We start from the raw sequence: 20,281 nt of genomic DNA on the forward strand, positions 1-20,281 counted from the left end.
GTATAAATATGTATATTATCTAAACATATCTATATGTGCATATATAGACATATATGTATAAGTATCTATATATGAGGTGTTTCACATTATTTAACTATAAATACAGAGGGAGACAGAGAGACAAAGACAGAGAGAGAGAAACAAAGAGAGACAGAGACAGAGAAAGAGAGAGAGACATAGAGAAGTAGAAAGAGGAGAGTGAGAGGAGAGAGAGAGAGAGAGAAGTAGAAAGAGGAGAGACAGAGACAGAGAGAGACAGAGACAGAGAGACAGATAGAGAGAGAGAGAGAGAAGTAGAAAGAGGAGAGACAGAGACAGAGAGAGACAGAGACAGAGAGACAGATAGAGAGAGAGACAGAGAGAGGGAGAGAGAGACAGAGAGAGAGAAGTAGAAAGAGGAGAGTGAGAGGAGAGAGAGAGAGAGAAGTAGAAAGAGGAGAGTGAGAGGAGAGAGAGAGAGAGAAGTAGAAAGAGGAGAGACAGAGACAGAGAGAGACAGAGACAGAGAGACAGATAGAGAGACAGAGAGAGAAGTAGAAAGAGGAGAGACAGAGACAGAGAGAGACAGAGACAGAGAGACAGATAGAGAGAGAGACAGAGAGAGGGAGAGAGAGACAGAGAGAGAGAAGTAGAAAGAGGAGAGTGAGAGGAGAGAGAGAGAAGTAGAAAGAGGAGAGTGAGAGGAGAGAGAGAGAGAAGTAGAAAGAGGAGAGTGAGAGGAGAGAGAGAGAGAGAAGTAGAAAGAGGAGAGACAGAGACAGAGAGAGACAGAGACAGAGAGACAGATAGAGAGACAGAGAGAGGGAGAGAGAGACAGAGAGAGAGAGAGAGAAGTAGAAAGAGGAGAGTGAGAGGAGAGAGAGAAGTAGAAAGAGGAGAGACAGAGACAGAGAGAGACAGAGACAGAGAGACAGATAGAGAGAGAGACAGAGAGATGGAGAGAGAGACAGAGAGAGAGAAGTAGAAAGAGGAGAGTGAGAGAAGAGAGAGAGAGAGAGAAGTAGAAAGAGGAGAGACAGAGACAGAGAGAGACAGAGACAGAGAGACAGATAGAGAGAGAGACAGAGAGAGGGAGAGAGACAGAGAGACAAAGAGAGGGAGAGAGACAGAGAGACAGAGAGGGAAGTAGAAAGAGGAGAGAGGAGAGACAGAGAGAGAGAGACAAAGAGAGAGACAGAGATAGAGAGAGACAGAGACAGAGAGAGGGAGAGAGACAGGGAGAGGGAGAGAGACAGAGAGGGAGACCAAAAGCAAGAGAGAGACAGACAGACAGACAGACAGACAGAGAAAAAAAAAGATAGATACAAAGTTCTAATTACTGGGTAGGGTTTGAATCCCAATTCTGACACTTAACAGCTGTGTAGCCATGAATAAGTCTTTCTGGGTCTGTTTAATCACATGTGAACTGGGGATAGTAGTACTTGAAATAGCTAATTCACAGGGCTATTGTAAGGAAAGTGCTTTGTAAGCTTAAAACACTGTAGAAATGGGCACCATTACAGAAGGCCTAGACCAACCCATGGCCATCCAGAAATGCCTTCTAAAGCATCTCTGACAAGTGGCTACTTGGGCTCTCCTTGAATATCCCCAGCAATGTGGAATTCACACACTCCTGAGACAGCCAAGGCCACGTTTAAGATAGCTCTAATTGTTCGACATTTCTCCGCACTTCAAGCTAAAATGCCATCTGCCATCCATTGCTCCTAAGTCTGCCTTCTTCCACTGTAGAGTTGTCACTAAAAAAGAGTTTAAATTCTAAAGTAATTTGGAATCATCCAGCAAAGCCAACTCTATATAACAGAGATTAGCAGCTTGAGCTATGATCTCCTCCATTTCTACAATCTATGTAAAAATACTTATTTATCTAACTTTTTAAGGAAAAATCTACCCAGCAAAATATCAACAATACTTTCAAAGACTTAGAAATTCTTGGTTATAGGGTATGTTTAGTCACTTCAGCTACTGGCATGTATTAAGTAGAAAGCACTCTGCCATCTTCTTATAGCATCCTGAATTTTTATTAATGGTCATTGAAATCGTTGGACGTAGTAAAAACAACATTGTGCAATGATCAACTATAAATGACCGATATTCTGAGCAATACAGTGATTGAAGACAATTCTGAGGGACTTTGTAATGAAAAATTCTGTCCATCTCCAGAGAAAGGAGACTGACAGGGTGTGAATGCAGATGAAAGCATAATCTTTCGTTTCATTCTTTGTTTTCTTTGGGGGAGTCTGTGCTTCCTTTTGCAACATGGCTAATACAAAAATATATTTTGCATGACTATGTATGTATAATCTATAAAAGTGCTTGTCTTCTCAAAGAGGGAGAAGGGAAGAGAGAAAAAAGAAATTTGGAACTTAAAAGTTATTTTTAAATGCTTAAAACTTTTTATATGTAATTGAGAAAAATAAAATAAAAACTTAAAGAATGGTCATTCGATTTCATGTTTTACTAAGCAGCTCCATTTTTCTGAATTTAAAGTATGCAGAAATTATGTGATTTTAAAATTAAAATACCATTCAAACTTTTAAGTGCTCCCTCTTGCCTCCCCTACTGAAATTTCCTCTAAATTGAAATTTGATAACTTCAGTGAATGTACCTGCCTAAGAATAAACAAGATAATATCTACTAGACACTTATAAGTGACAACAATGAGACTAGACTAAGTTTTTGACACCTTTCCTCCCGAATTGTCTTTTTTATTATTGACATGTTGATTTTAATATTAGATATACCTGCTAAATAAGTAATTTTTGAAGAGAAAAATAGGGATCATAGGATCACAGAATTAGAATTGGAAGAGACCTTAGAGAGTTCATCAAGACCAACCCTCTATTTTTACAGATGAAGAAACTGAGGTCTGCAGAGGTTAAATGATTGGCCACATCAAGCAAATGTCTGAGGCAAGATTCAAATCCTGTTCTTCCTGACTCCATATCCAGTACTCAGACATCTTTTTTTTTTTTAACCCTTACCTTCCATCTTCAATACTTTGGAGTTGTCTCCAATACTTTGACAATACTTTGTATTGTCTCCAAGGCAGAAGAGTGGTAAGGGCTAGGCAATGGGGGTCAAGTGACTTGCCCAGGGTCACACAGCTGGGAAGTATCTGAGGCCAGATTTGAACCTAGGACCTCCCGTCTCTAGGCCTGACTCTCAATCCACTGAGCTACCCAGCTGCCCCCCCTCAGACATCTTCTAATGAGAAGACTACTAAGTCACAATTTGGGGGCTCAATACAAACAAAATTGGAAGTGGGGCAGAAATGAGGCCTCTATTATAGGGTGTTATAAATAGTGTTGGCTAATTTCTGTTGTTTTTTTAAGGTCAAATTAACAAATTCAGAAGGAAAGGAGTTCTGTGGTGGTGTTATAGTACAGGAAAATTTTGTGTTGACTACTGCAACATGTTCACTCATATATGGAAACATCAGTGTGAAGCTGAGTAAGTAATTACTGTTCTCACCCCATCAATTTTTCTAAGAGCTCATTAAAAGTAAAATTTTTTTAATAAAACTAATTTTGAGTAACAAAAAGTCTATAATCTTCAGGCAAATGATTTTTAAAGGAGGAACAGAGAATAATGCTTCTAGGCTTAAAATTATACTACATTTTAGCAATAATCAAAACTATTTGGTACTGACTAGAAAAATAGAAAAGTAGACATATGGACCAGATTAGATAAGCAAGAATCAGAATTAATTGAACTTAATAAACCAATGCTAGAAAAGTTCAAGAGCATAAACTACATGGGGAAGGAAGGATTCTCTATTTAACAAGAACTGCTGGGAAAATTGAAAAGTAATTTGACAGAAACAAAGTTTAGACCAACAACTTATTCTACAGACCACAAGAAACTAAAAATGGAAATTCAACTTGAACATCTTTATGGTATAAACCACAAAAAATTATTATAAGTGATTGAAATCAATTACCTTTCACAACTTTGGCTGAAACAGAATTCTTTAATTTACATTTATTTTGTTGTTGGAATTTGGAATATTCTTTTATATGAATGTTAATAACTTAATTTCCTTATTTGAAAACTGACTTTTCTTATCCTTTGAAATATCCATAGTGAATGGCTCCTCTGTTTATGTCAATTTCCTATATATCTTGGATATCAGACTTTATATTAGAACTTTTGGAGGGGATTATTTTTTCCACTTTACTGCTTTCCTTTTAAATCTTAGAATTTACATGAGGGAGGGGGGAAGAAATCACAATAATTCTGAAAAAGATCTGATGCGCAAGATACATAGGGAATTTGATATAAATATAAAAGAGGATTTGTTCCCTAATAAAATGTGCCTAAGATATGTCACAGGATAAGAAATAAACAAGTAGATTGATTTTACTTGTATTTTACTTGCTTTTCAAGTTTATTATCTTCTCTGATAATATCTACCCTCTCACTCAATCACAGCTGTGGAAAGTATTGCCTTCCCTTCTCTAACATTTTTGAAAAAAGAAAAATAGCCTTTAATCTTGATCATGTATATATTTGGAGTTTATTGTAGTATATGGTGTAAGATGTTGGTCTGATCCTAATTTCTACCAAAATGCTTTCCAGTTTTTTTAACAATTTTTGTGAATGTGGAGTCTTTATCTCAGTAGTTGGTATCTTGGGCTTTATTGAGTACTCTAATCCTTTGTTCTGTTTTTTTCTGGGTCTTTTTTAATTAATATGTTTCATTGAACAAGTATTCTATTTTTGAGCCTTCTAAATCTCTTTTTCTTCATCTTTTTTTTAGTATTTGCTTCCTCACATTTTAAGTTTCAAATTCTCTCCCTACCTGCTTCCCTTCCCCTTACCTGTGGCAGAAAGCAATTTGATATAGGTTATATCTGTTTTATCATGCAGTACATATTTCCATATTAATCATATTATGGGGGAAAGATATTTTTTAAAAGCTCATGAAGAAAATAGAGAGAAAAACAGTCTGCTTCAATCTACATTCAGCCTCTATCAGTTCTTTTTCTGGAAGTGCATAGCGTTTTTCATCCTGAATCCTTTGGAGTTGTTTTGTATCATTGTATTGCTAATAACAAAATCATTTACAGTTGATCACCATACATTTCTGCTCTAACTGTGTACAATGCTTTCTTGGTTCTGCTTACTTCACTTCACGTTATTTCATGTCTTTCCTCTACCCAATACCTTTGATGATTATTTCTTTATTTTCTTTAAATTTGACTTATTTCATTAAATATTTCTCCATTACAATTCAAAACATTCTTAAGATTTACTTTTTAAAACTTTGTGTCCCAAATTCCCTCCCCCAGCCCTTTCCTCACCCCTTAAAAAAAGCAAGTAAAATGACATCTATTATACACATCTTCTGATTTTAACCTCTGAAAAGAGACAATACCTGTTCATTGTACATATATGGAATATTTGCAAATTTCATCATGCTAGGCTAGAATTCTTAGCCATATTTATTACATGATGAAAATCCATATGACTAGGGTAAGAGGGGAATCTGTTGAATGGGAAATAAATCTTTGCTTTATCTCTGATAGAAGTCTGATATTCACAATATATATGGAACTAAAATAAACGTCCAGGATCATTCTTTAGGGGATAAGTGGCCAAAGAATATGTATAAATAGCTTTCAAAAGAACAGCAAATGATTAAAAACAAGATGAAAGATTAACCAAAATACTACTAATAAGAGAAATTAAAATAAAAACAACCGAGGTATCATCTCACACCCAGAGCAAATTGGTAAAGCTGACAAATGATGGATAGAGTCACTGTTGAAGGGGCAGCACAAAAACAGATCTTGCTTCCTTGCTCTGTGACCCTGGGCAAGTCCCTTAACTCCAGGTGCCCAGCCCTTATTGCTCTTCTGTCTTAGAACTGATCTTAGTTTTGATTCTAAGACAGAAAGTTAAGATTTATTAAACAAACAAAACTAGGTTTCTACACTGTTGGTGGATCTCTGAATTATTCCAACAATTCTGGAAAACAATTTATAATTATACTAAAAAAGGAGCTAAAATGCCCTACCGTTTGACCCAGAAATTCCACTACTCAGTATATACTTTAAAAGGAACAAAGGTAGAAAGAAAAGTCCCATAAACACCAAAATATTTGTAACACTATTTTTTTGTCAAGTTAAAAAGCATTTATTAAGTCTTTACTATATCCCAAGCATTGTAATAAGAGCTGGATATATAAAAAACAATTCTTGCTCTTAAGGAATTTACATTCAAATAGGGGAAGACAACACATAGAAGGAAGCTAAGAAGCAGGGGAGGGAAAGCGAGTTCCTGGAAGGGAGCTTGGTGGAAAAAGAAACTCTCCTTTTCTGCTTTATGCATATGAAAATGCCAATGTTATTTGGTGTTCATTAAGTTCAGAAGAGGGGCAACCAGATGGCACAGAGGATAGAGGACCAGGCCTGGAATCAGGAAGACTAATCTTCCCAAGTTCAAATCTGGCCTCTGACATTTCCTAGCTGTGTGACCCTGAGCAAGACACTTAACTCCCATTGCCTAGCCGTTACCACTCTTCTGCCTTGGAATCAAGGCAGTTTTGATTCTAAGGCAGAAGACAAAAGTTTAAAAAAAGAAAAGGAAGGAGAAAAAAAATGACAAACCATTCCAGTATCTTTGCCAAGAAAATCACAAATAGGGTCATGATGAGCTGGACACGATTGAAGACAACTGAAAAAAAAAACAAAGTTTAGAATAAAAATAATTAAATAGAAGAACATAAAACTTTATGGCAACATAAATATATGTGATAATTTAACATTGAAAGATATTTCTGCTGTCATCCCTATAAAATTTCTTTTTTTGTTATTTTTTTCAATTGGAAAGCATTTATTTTTTCCCTCTTGCTTCCCTTGCCTCTGAAAATAAAAACAAAACTACTTGTACAAATAAGTAAAATCAAGCAAAACAAATTTTCATATTAGTCATGTTAGCCATACACACACACACACACACACACACACACACACATATATATAAATAGGGTGTTCCTGACTCTAAGCCTAGCATTCTATTCACTGCTCTCCCTGATAATCTCTAAGCAGGGGTTCTTATTTGGGAGTTCCTGGATAGATTTCAGGAGATCCATGAACTTGGATAGGAAATAGTTATACCTATTAAGTTTCTAGTTGAAATTGAATGTTTCTTTCAATTATTTGAAAATATTATTCCAAGGGGTTCATTGGCTCCACCATACTACAAAAAGGTCCATGATACACACAAAAGGTTAGGGACATTTTATTTGAAGAAAGCAAACCTTCCATTCTGGGGCAGCCCATTCCATTTATTTTAGGACCATTCTGATGAATAGAAAAGTTCTTGAATCAAGTCAATATCTATCTTTCATATTCCTACTGTCATCAGCATTGTATAGGTCTTAATTACTTCTGAACCACTTAAGTTATACTGCAGGTCTTCCAAGTGACCTCCAATGTCTGCCCGTTACAATTCATTCTTCATATCATGGCCAAAACACCAGACTAGTCTCTTATGCACTGACCTGATCACCTCATTTCTCTACTCAAAAATCCTTCAATATTGATCCCTGAACTTCTTATCTAGCAATCAAGGTCCTTTACAACCTAGTGGTCCTATCTTTCATGGGATCACAGGATCATATACCTGGACCTAGAAGAGATCTCACTTAATCCATCTCCCTAATTTTGTAAATTTATAGTTTATTAATTCAGACCCACAGAGGAAAGAATTTGGTAAAGCCTCATATGTAAGCATGAGAGAGAGCATCTGAACCCAGGTTTCCACCTCCAGCCTTCTTCCATGGTACCATTTTTCTAGCCTTCTCTCACATTAGCCCCTTCTATGAGTATTATACTGCCAGATCAGACAATTCACATAATATATATATACACATATATATATATATATATAATGCTTTCCCACCTCCATACCTTTGCTCACAAGATGCCTCTAATACCCTTTCTTCTCTACACTTTTCCAAATCTTATACATCCCAGCTTAAATGGCACACTCTCTGATTCTTAGAATGAAAAATCTCCTTCCTCTAACTAGATGTAGCCTTTTGTATTTACACCCTTATAAATTTCACCCAGGACCCTCTCCACAAAAATCCCATATTAATGCCTTATCAGAGCATGGAAGTGAAATTATTTGTAAACCTAACAATAGTTGACACTCTAAATGTGAGATCTTTGGTGAGCAATGTAGCAAAGGGGCATGCGACTGGAGAAAATGAATCATTAATATTGACAATCTTGCTATAAATAAAACCAAGAGGTATAAGGAAGTTGCATCTAAATGGACTGCAGCTAAATGGGTCATGGATTCTCCACAGAGACATAAATAGAGAAGTTGGCAGAGGTGATGTTATCAAGTATCCAAAGGCAACATGAAACATCACTTCCTTGGTTGCTTGCTTTTCTAGAATTCTGATGCTCAAGATGAAAAGGCCACCATGAAGTTAATTGCAATCTATGAGCAAATGTCTATTGCAGAGGATGAGGAAGTAGGAAAATTATGCAAAGAATTTAAAACCCATCCCTATTTCTGATCCACATTTTCCAAAATATTTTTCACTGTTCTCATCTATTCTCACCTCAGCATTGAAGTCACTGAGTCACTTTATAGTGATAAAGGGTTGGAAGTATAAACCTGTGATTTCTTTAGTAAAGAGAACACCTAGGGGAGGAAATTCCCTCTTCCAATGCAGGCTGGCACCTTCTTGGTAATTTATAATTTAGAGATTTGCCTAGAATACTGAGAAGTAAAGTGACTTCCTCAAAGTCATACAGTGATGTTTCCTCTTTATTTTTATTATTTGTTAAAATGCATGTTTTACTGAGGAAAGAGGTACATAGGGGAGGGTGCAGTACTTATTTAAAAATGAAAGTAATAAGTAGATAGAGAGCCAGGTTTGGAGACAGGAGTTTCTGGGTTCAAATCTGACCTCAGATACTTCCTAGCTGTTTGACCCTGGGCAAGTCACTTAATCCCCATTGCCTCCCCTTACCACTCTTCTGTCTTAGGACCAATATATAATATTGACTCTAAGATGGAAGGTAAAGGGTTTTTTACAAATAGAAAGAAAATGAAGGTAATATAAAAACAAAAGATAGGAACTGGACCTGAGATTTCACTGGAATAGGGAATTCTGAGGTAAAGAAACTCCTTCTATCAATATAGGTTAACACTAATAATTTTATATACCTGCCCAGAGAACTGAGAAATTAAGTGATTGACCCAGAATCCCATGATCAGTGTGTTTTTGAGGTAGGTCTGGAACCAAAGTCTTCATAGCTCCAAGGATGGCTTTCTATCAACTATCCAACACTACCATAGGGTGAGGTAACAGGTTATGAGAGTAATATGTTGATCGTGATTGGGTTTTTTAAACCTTTATAAAAATAAATACTGTGTATTAGTTCCAAGGCAGAAAAGTGGTAAAGGCTAGGCAAGGGGGGTTATGTGACTTGCCCAGGGTCACACAGGTAGGATGTGACTATGGCCAGATTTGAACCCAGGATCTCCCATCTCTAGGTCTGACTCTCAATTCACTGAAAGACCTAGCTACCCCCTAATATGAGTTAATATATGTTTATCTCTGCACATTCTACAACAAATGTTTTTGTTTTGCAATTGTTTTTACAGTAGTCATTTTTAAAATACTTAAAATAAGTATTGTAAAACAAAATGACCAAAGTATTCCATGAAATGTTTCATTGCCTTTGGATGCACAATGAAACCAATTCCTCCAAATACTTTATTTGCTCATCAAGGAAGAATCTGTGAACTTTCCTTCCTCTTATCTATACCTTCCATCTCTCTTCTGGTTTAATTTATACTGATAATATAGCAAGATTAATATGATTTAGAGGTGGAGTCAAGATGGTGGCATAGAGGCAGTGAAAGTTCAGACCTCTGAAAACCCTTCCTCACTGATTAAAAACAAAATGCTTCTAGGAGACTGAAATCCAAATCTAATAACAGTACAGAGCTAAGGGACCCTCCTGTAGGACCCAACTTAAAAGGTATTCCCCAAAAAGCCTGAATTCCAGAACACTCGGGTTTTAAGGGGAAGGAAGAAGATCCCAGGACTAAGCTTCCAGTGGTGGCTGAAATCCCTGGGCCAGCAAAGACTCTAGTCCAGAGAGAATATCCTGCTGGCATAGCTGTGCCTGGCTCAGGGCTTTGAACACAGGCAGCAGAGAGGCAGCTAGAGGAGAAGCTCAGAGAAGGCAGCCCAAGCACAGTCACTCCATATTGCCCCCCCCCCCCGAGATTTTGGCCTCAGGGCACATCCAGTTGTGCAAGATCAACTCCGCCCTGGCTTAATCTTATCAATAGGGCGGATAAGAATCCATCAAAGGGCAGGGAAGCTCAAGCTCCAATAGCCCCCCACCCATTGACTCCACTGAGAGGCTGCTGACTAAACTCTAAGGGTGAACACTGCAATTACTACAGAACACCCTAATAACAAGGTGGGAAGCCCAGCTCCTTTTCAGTTTCTGCTGACAGCTGGGGAAGATCTGGCATCAGGGCTCAACCTGACCAATCAATCAGTAGAGAAGAGAAGAAGCCCCTTCAGGACAGAAAAGTCCAAACCCACAGATCTAGCACATAATGAGAGGAGCAAGACTACAGGCAACTACAAAGGGGAAATAAGGGAGAAATATGACCAAACAACAGAAAAAGAAAAAAGAAATTACAATCAACAGTTTCTATCAAGGAAACAAATGGAACAGACAAAGATCAAGGAACACCAAGCAAAACGCAGAAACTCCAGCAAATTGGACACAAGCTTTGGAAGAACTCAAAATACAATTAAAAAAATAATTAAGAGAGGCCGAAGACAACTGGGAAAAGAACTTTAAAAGTAAGATAGATCATCGGGAAACAGAGGCACTTGAACTAAAATGAGAAAATAGTGTCTTGAAAGCCAAAATTCACCAGCCTGAAAATGAGGCAAAGGAGATGAAAGATGACCTCCAAAGAAAATCAGACCATAAGGAGAAGGATGACCAAAAAGCCAGAGATGAAATTCAGTCTTTAAAAACTAGAATACAACAACCAGAAGCAAACGACTTCTCAGGGCAGCAGGAAACTATAAAACAAAATCAAAAGAATGAAAAAATTGAAGAAAATATAAAACACCTCATCCACAAAACAGAAAATTTAGAAAATAGATCAAGGAGAGACAACTTAAGAATCATTGGTCTACCGGAAGATCATGACAAAAGAAAAAGCCTAGACATCATTGTACAAGAAATTATCCAAGAAAATTGCCCCGACATTCAGAAAGAGTGAAAAGTGGAGATTGAAAGAATTCACAGATCACCTCCTGTACTTAATCCCCAACTGACAACACCCAGCAATGTTATAGTCAAATTCAAGAACTACCAGACCAAGGAAAAAAATATTACAAGCTGCTAAGAAGTCATTCAGATACCATGGAACCACAGTGAGGATAACACAGGATCTGGCTGCATCTACACTGAAGTACCAAAAGGCATGGAATATATTTCGGAAAGCAAGGGAACTAGGTCTACAACCAAGAATCAACTACCCAGCAAAATGGACTATATTCTTACAGGGGAAAGTATGGTCATTTAATAAAATAGAAGACTTCCAAGCACTCATAAAGAAAAGACTAGAACTGAATAGAAAATTTGATGCCCAAACACAGAACTCAAGAAAATCATCAAAAGGTAATTAAGAAAGGCAAAAACAAACAAACAAACAAACTTTTTTAAGGGACCCAATAAGTCAAAATGATGTGTATCCTAAAAGAAAAGAGGATATTGGTAACTCTTAAAACTTGTTATTATCACCTGGGTAGCTAGAAGAATTACACTTAGAGGGAACAGTGACAAACTATATAGGATGAAATGCCAAGACATAAATATGTATATAAATATATGTATGCAAAAACATATTTGCATATGTATATTTATATATACAACTAGAGTTAAAAAAGAGGTTAATACTAAGAGAAATGGGAAAAGAAACAAAATGAGGTAAATTTATATGTCATAAAGAAGCACATGGCGAGAGTGAGGGAGAACACCAATACACTAGAAGGGCAGAGAATTTATTTTTGCCCTATAGAGAAGTAGAAGTGAAACAAATGGACTGGTGGGGAGGGAAGCAATACAAGGGAGGGAGAGGATGTGGGGGTAGTTTAAAAAGATCATTAAGAAATAAGAGGGGAATAAGAAGGGGGATAGAAATGGAAGTAAAAGAAGGGTCGGAATTGGGGGGACTGATTAAAAACAAAACACTGGTGTAAAAGGAAATAGTGAAAGAAGAAAAAGCAGGACTAGGAGTGGAAATCAAAATGTTGGGGAAAACACAGCTGGTAATCATAACTCTAAATGTAAATGGAATGAACTCATCCAAAAAACACAAGCAAATAGCAGAATGGATTAGAAACCAAAATCCTACCATATGTTGTCTACAAGAAACACACATAAGGAAGGTAGACACACATAGAGTAAAAGTAAGTGGATAGAGCCAAATCTATTGGGCATCAGCTAAGAAAAAGAAGGAAGGAGTTGTAATCATGATATCTGACAAAGCCAAAGTAAAAACAGAAGAGACAGGGAAGGTAATTATAAAAGGCAGTATAGACAATGAAGAAATGTCAGTACTCAACATGTATGCACCAAATAGCATAGCATTGTAATATTTGTTGGGAGAAGATATGGGATGATTGGAAAACAGGGGATAATGGGAGGTTTGTAGCAGACTGCAAATTCAAATAATATAAAATTTAATAACCAGTTGGGATTGGACTTTTTTCTCAGCTTCAGACCTGAGGCCAGGCCCCAGAGGCTGGCAGAGGGTTCTCCCACTCCCGTCTACTCTATATCAGTCCAGTTTTGTCTTTTTAGAATCTTAGCAGTAGACAAAAAGCAAACCAGAACAGTTCTAACCTTCAGAAGAGATTGGGCTTAAATCTTCAGGCTGAACCAAGAAAGAGGCGACACACCACACCAGACTGGGCTGAACAAGCTCCTCTCTCCTCCAACACCAAGAAGCCAGTGCTACCCGGCAGGAAGGAAGTGCTAGTCACAAGACTCAACTGCCACTCCCAGTTGGCCCCTTCCCCCACAAACTGTCAGTCTTGTTTCCTTTCCACAGCATCCAAATTTCTAAAGGAGAAACTAGTGGAGCTCAAGGATGAAATAGATAGAAAAACTATACTTGTGGGAGACCTGAATCTTCCACTATCAGAATTAGATTAATCAAACCAAAAAATGAATAAGAAAGAGGTAAGAGAAGTGAATGAAATCTTAGAAAAATTAGAGTTAGTAGATATGTAGAGAAAAATAAATAGGAACAAAAAGAAATGCACCTCCTTTTCAGCAGCACATAGTACATTCAAAAAGATTGACCATGTACTAGGGCATAAGAACATTGCAAACAAGTGCAAAAAAAGCAGAAATAATTAATGCAACTTTCTCAGACCACAATGCAATGAAAATAATAATTAGTAAGGATGGAAAGGCAAATCAAAAAATAATTGGAAATTAAACAATACGATTCTCCAAAATCAGTTAAAGAACAAATCATAGAAACAATTAATAATTTCATTGAAGAAAATGACAATGATGAGACATCCTTTCAGAATCTATGGGATGCAGCTAAAGAAGTACTCAGGGGGAAATTTATATTCTTGGGTTCACATATTAACAAATTAGGGAGGGCAGAGGTCAATGAATTGGGCATGCAAATTAAAAAACTAGAAAGTAAACAAATTAAAAATCCTCAGATGAAAACTAGAGATCCTAAAAAATCAAAGGAGAAATTAATAAAAAATGAAAGTCAAAGAACTATTGATTTAATAAATAAGACTAGAAGCTGGTACTTTGAAAAAACAAATAAAACAGACAATAGGTCAATCTAATTTAAAAAAGGAAAGAAGAAAACCAAATTAACAGTATCAGAGATGAAAAGGGACCTCTAATGAAGAGGAAATTAAGGCAATCATTAAAAACTATTATGCCCAATTATATGGCAATAAATATGGCAACCTAGATGATATGGATGAATATTTACAAAAATATAAATTGCCTAGATTAACATCAGAAGAAATAGAACACCTAAATAACCCCATATCAGAAAAAAGAAATTGAATAAGCAATCAAAGAACTTCCTAAGAAAAAATCCCCAGGACCAGGTGGATTCACAAATGAATTCTATCAAATATTCAAAGAACAACTAATCCCAATATTATACAAACTATTTGACAGAATATGCAAAGAAGGACTTCTACCAAATTCCTTTCATAAGGACATAAATATAGAACTGATTCCAAAGCCAGGCAGGTCAAAAACAGAGAAAGAAAACTACTCACCAATCTCCTTAATGAACATAGATGCAAAAATATTAAATAGGATACTAGCAAAAAGACTCCAGCAAATGATCACAAGGGTTATTCACTATGAGTGGGGAGTATTTATACCAGGAATGCAAGGATGGTTCAATATTAGGAAAACCGTCCACATAATTGACCATATTAACAAGCAAATCAACAAAAATCACATGATTATTTCAATAGATGCAGGAAAAGCCTTTGACAAAATACAACACTCATTCCTATTGAAAACACTAGAAAGCAAAAGAATAGAAGGTCCTTTCCTAAAAATAATAAACTGTATATATCTAAAAAAAAATTATCAGCAAACATCATCTGCAATGGGGATAAACAAGAAACCTTCCCAATAAGAACAGGAGTGAAACAAGGATGCCCATTATCACCTCTATTATTTAACATTGTACTAGAAACATTAGCAGTAGCACTTAGAGAAGAAAAAGAAATTGAAGGCATTAAAATAGGCAAGGAGGAGACCAAGTTACCGCTCTTTGCAGAGAACATGATGGTCTACTTAAAGAATCCTAGAGAATCAACCAAAAAGCTAGTCAAAATACTCAACAACTTCGTTGCAGGATACAAAATAAACCCTCATACATCATCAGCATCTCTATATATTTCCAACACATCTCTAACAGCAAGAATTAGAAAGAGAAATTCCATTTAAAGTCACCCTAGACAATATAAAATACTTAGGAATCTATCTGCCAAGACAAACAGAGGAACTATATGAATACAACTACAAAACACTCTCCACAAAATTAAAACTAGATCAAAACAACTGGAAAAACATCAATTGCTCTTGGGTAGGACAAGCTAACATAATAAAAATGACAATCCTTTCCCAAACTTATTTACTTATTTAGTGACATACCCATCAAACTACCAAAAAACTTTTTTACTGAATTAGGAAAAAATATAACAAAGTTCATTTGGAAGAACAAAAGTTCAAGGATATCCAAGGAAATCATTTAAAAAAATGTGAAGGAAGGGGACCTTGTAGAACCATATCTCAAATTATACTATAAAGCAATGATCATCAAAACCATATGGTACTGGCTAAGAGATAGAAAGGAGGATCAGTGGAATAGACTTGGGGTAAGTGACCTCAGCAAGACAGTCTATGATAAACCCAAAGATCCCAGCTTTTGGAACCAAAATCCACTATTTGATTTTTTAAAAACTGCTGGGAAAATTGGAAGACAGTATTGGAGAGATTGAGTTTGGATCAACATCTCACACCCTACACCAAGATGAACTCAGAATGGATGAATAACTTGAATATAAAGAAGGAAACTATAAGTCAATTAGGTAAACACAGAATAGTATATATGTCAGATCTTTGGGAAAGGAAAGATTTTAAGACCAAGCAAGGGTTAGAAAAAAATCACAAAATGTAAAATAAATAATTTTGATTACATTAAATTAAAAAGGTTTTGTACAAACAAAACCAATGCAACCAAAATTAGAAGGGAAGCAACAAATTGGGAAACAATCTTCATAACAAAAACTCTGACAAAGGTCTAATTACTCAAATTTATAAAGAGTTAAATCAATTGTACAAATAAGCCATTCTCCAATTGGTAAATGGGCAAGGGACATGAATAGGCAATTTTCAGATAATGAAATCAAAACAATTAATAAGCACATGAAAAAGTGTTCTAAATCTCTTATAATCAGAGAAATGCAAATCAAAACAACTCTGAGGTATCACCTCACACCTAGCAGATTGTTTAACATGACAGCAAAGGGAAGTAGTGAATGTTGGAGGGGATGTGGCAAAGTTGGGACATTAATGCACTGCTGGTGGAGTTGTGAATTGATCCAACCATTGTGGAGGGTAATTTGGAACTATACCAAAAGGGCAATAAAAGACTGTCTGCCCTTTGATCCAGCCATAGCACTGCTGGGTTTGTACCCCAAAGAGATAATAAGGAAAAAGACTTATAAAGAATATTCATAGCTGCACTCTTTGTGGTGGCAAAAAAATTGGAAAATGAGGGGATGCCCATCAATTGGGGAATGGCTAAACAAATTGTGGTATATGTTGGTGATGGAATACTATTGTGCTCAAAGGAATACTAAAGTGGAGTAACTCCATGGAGACTGGAACAACCTCCAGGAAGTGATGCAGAGCAAAGGGAGCAGAACCAGGAGAACATTGTACACAGAGACTGATTCACTGTGGTACAATCGAATGTAATGGACTTCTCCATTACTGGCAATGCAGTGATCCTGAACAACTTGGAGGGATCTACATGGAAGAATACTATCCACATTCAGAGAAAAAACTGTGGGAGTAGAAACACAGAAGAAGAAAAAAATGCTTGATTACATAGATCAAAGGAGATATGATTGGGGATGTAGACTAAATTATCATCCTAATGCAAATATCAACATCATGAAAATGGGTTTTAATCTAGGACGCATTTAAAACCCAGTGGAAATGCGTGTTGACTATGGGAAAGAGTGAGAGGAAGAGAGGGAAAGAATATGATTCTTGTAACCAAGGAATAATGTTCTAAATTGACTAATTAAATAAAAATTTTTAAAAAGATTCCTGTAATTCATTTCCCTCAAGAGTATGTCCACTCATCCATTGGGCAAGTTGTTGGCATTGTATTTGCATTCCTTTGTTCATAGATTAAACTCCCATAGTTTACTCTCTAGTAATCTAGCCTTTGAGAATCCAATGATATCTCCCACTACATGATAAGGCATCTAAACAGGATTTTGTGAAGAAGGTTATCAGTATTTTAGTAACTTTTAGCAATCCAAAATGAATTGGAACTCTCTAGATGGATTTGTTGAAATTACCATGGTATAGTGACATTTGTATTCCTTTTGCTAGATACAGAGCATGTTTGTACTTTTTTTTAAATTTGTCTTATTGCTACAGCTATCATTTCTAGAACTGTGTCAAATAATGTGTAAAACACAACTTTCTCCATTTGCGACTGGGAAAACTTCTGGTGTTTCACTTGGTCTTTCTATATATATATTTATCTATAGATTATAGATATATAATTTAGATATATTCTAAAATAATATTTTAAAAGGACACTTCCATACACAATTTGTGGCACAATCAAAGGGGACCTACTTTGTTTCTAGATCTTTCTGTTATGCCAATTTCTTTCCAGTTGTCTTTTAAAAAATACCATTTGTTAAATGGGGAGGCTTTTGGAAGGGGGAAAGAGCCTGAGGAAAACTAGGGTGATATAAAATTGCTTTCATGAAATGTTTGTTATCCTTTGTTATTGTGGCATAGTAGATAGAACCTCAAAGCAAGGAAATCTGAGGTTCAAATTCCACTTCTGATGTGTTGTGGAGAGATCCCTATATCAGTAAAATCACAGGTCCAGCCCTAATCCTTATCTCTTTTTGTCCTTATGATTTCATTTCCATATATATCTTCCCTCCTTTCCTACCCTCCCCACCATTCCTTTTAACAAATAAAAAAATATACATATATCAATAGATTCTTCCAGTATGTGCAATGTTCCACACCTATAATCCATCATTTCCACTGTAAGGGTTAAAATAGGGATTTTGACAAAATAAGAGAGCAGCTTTTAATAATTAGTTTTAATAAGAATATAGTAGAGTTGTAAATTAATATCCCTTTAAGCCAGAGAAAATTTCTAGCTGCTTTTAACAATTAACAATTTAGTTTAATTAAAATATAGTAAAAGAATATAGTAAAATGAGTAAAGGAAAGAAATATAGGAAAGAGAAATATAGAAAGAAAATTTCCTAATGTCTATACTATTTATCCTATAATTACCTAAAACTGCCTATATCTACCTATAACTATCACCCCACAAAGTTCCAACCCAATATAGCCCAATCAAAACAAACCCAATCAGTGTTTAATTCAACCCCAATTAGTTCTATTAACAAAGACCAGCCATCTTCCAAAAAGTTTCAGGAAAGAAAAAAAAAGTTAACAGCCCAACCAAAACTCAAAAAACCCTCTCAGTAAGCTCAAGGCCGCCTTTATATTCCAGCAAGTAAATGCCAATCACCAATCTAACACACTCCCAGCAGCCAACTTCCCCACTGCCAGCCCCAATTGTCAACAACTGACAGATCTACCAACTGATCTGGCAGCCTTTCTTCCCCCTCTCTCTAGTATATTGCATTATTATATTATTATTATGCAATATTACATTCTTTCATTTTATATTCTTTGAATTTATATTAGTATAGTCATTGTGTATGGTTTTCAAGATTCTGTTGACTTTGCATTAGTTTATATAAGCCTTTGAAGAGCTCCCTGAATTCTTCACATTCATAAATTTTTATTGCACAGTAATATACCATTTGATTTATGAATTAAAATTTGTGGTATACTCAAAGGGCATCTACTTTGTTTCTAGATCTTTCAGTTATGCTGATTTTTTTCCAATCCTTTTTCTCTTAAAAAAAATACTATTTGTTAAATGGGGTGACTCTTGGGTGGAGGAGACAGTTTAACTATGATGATGTAAAAAAAACAACTCATCCATTAAAAACTAATTTTAAAATATGCTGCTTGCAACTTCTGCCTTTAGGGTGATATCAGGCATGTCACTTCATCTCTTAGCCTCAGTTTCCTCATCTGTAAAATAAATTGGGCTAGATATCCCCTGAGGTCTTTCCACGCTCTAAATCTGTGGCTCTTAAAAAGATTAAAAAAGTTATTTCTGATACATCCTTTCACAGGTTATCCTTCATGAGCTTGTTCAGGCTTTGATTTTCCTCCTCCCAACTATCTGTTAAACATTTCATCACCCCGATAGTGAATTTTTAAAGAGAGGAAAATATCATCAAGTCTTATTTACTTTGGGCTAGCAGGAACAAGAGGAGCAGAAAACAGATTTGGGTATGTTAAATCATAATTTAACTCTATCCTGTCACCATGTATAATTGGATGCAACTGAGTTAGCAATTGGCTAACCAATACTGACTGTCTCAGTGGGTACTGTGCTACTGAAGCTGGAGTCAAATAAGAAAAAAACAAATTGTGATTGCATTCCCTTACCTTTGGAAATTGTTGGTTTTTCTAAGGTGACCTGTGATTGTCTCATTATTAAACAGGTGAAGATAGTATACCAGGAGCCCCAATGGAGATAAAAATAAAGAACAAACATGTGCATGTGAGATATGATCAAGAAATGGGGCAGAACAACCTAGCTTTGCTAGAGCTTAATGAGCCCATTCAATGTCACAGCAATGGACTTCCCATCTGTATCCCTGAAAAGGATTTTGCAGAACACATGTTGATTCCAGAGAAAATTAGCATTGTCAGTGGCTGGACATTCAATGGAACAGAACTGGGCGATTCATTGACTTACTTGCCCAGTGAATATTTCAATGATGAGAAATGTGAAGAAATACTCAATGTGACCGTCACGACAAGGCAATTTTGTGAGAAAAGCAAGACATCAATGGACTGGCAGTTGGTTGAGGGAAGTATTGTCATGGCGGAACACAAAGGGACTTGGTTTTTGATTGGTATTATGGCCCCTCCACCATCTGAAAGGCCAGAACCAGTATTTCTTTTCAGCAAGATTTCAAGATATTCAATGTGGTTTGAACAAGTAATGAAATAATGGGAAAACAACTGAATAGAAAGAATAAACTTTATGGAAAATGTGTGACTTATACCCGTGACTCCAAGTTGATCATAAATTGGCAACATTGCCACAGAACTTTATACTTCAAATGCCCTTTCCTTCCCCAAACCCTGTTTGCCTGATGTTCATTCTTTACAGCCTGGCTAATGTTAATGCCCAATCTGATTAAAACAAAACACCACACACACACACACACACACACACACAACCCCATCCCTCCAATCACAAATGTCTTTCTTCAGATCTCACCCTCCATCAGGGCAGGAAATGTGTCTAATGAATGTTTTTATCTCCCCTAGTT

The 20,281-nt window shown here is 36.2% G+C and overlaps 1 protein-coding gene across 4 annotated transcripts in view; it reads left to right on the plus strand.

The window, feature by feature from the left end:
- Nucleotides 1-20,010, plus strand: part of PROZ (protein Z, vitamin K dependent plasma glycoprotein) — a 39,797-nt gene extending 19,787 nt beyond the window's left edge. For 3 of the 4 annotated variants that reach the window (XM_007501250.3, XM_056808271.1, XM_056808270.1), the window contains 2 exons: nt 3,333-3,450; nt 19,442-20,010. In XM_007501250.3, the coding sequence (XP_007501312.2) occupies nt 3,333-3,450; nt 19,442-19,956 (633 nt within the window). In that variant the 3' untranslated portion in view covers nt 19,957-20,010. Of the gene's footprint in view, nt 1-3,332; nt 3,451-16,435; nt 17,321-19,441 lie in introns of those variants that run through there. The other variant, XM_056808272.1, reaches the window with a different exon arrangement.
- The last annotated feature ends 271 nt before the right edge of the window (nt 20,011-20,281 follow it).

This window comes from Monodelphis domestica, chromosome 8, assembly GCF_027887165.1.
Source record: "Monodelphis domestica isolate mMonDom1 chromosome 8, mMonDom1.pri, whole genome shotgun sequence".
Taxonomy (NCBI): domain Eukaryota; kingdom Metazoa; phylum Chordata; class Mammalia; order Didelphimorphia; family Didelphidae; genus Monodelphis; species Monodelphis domestica.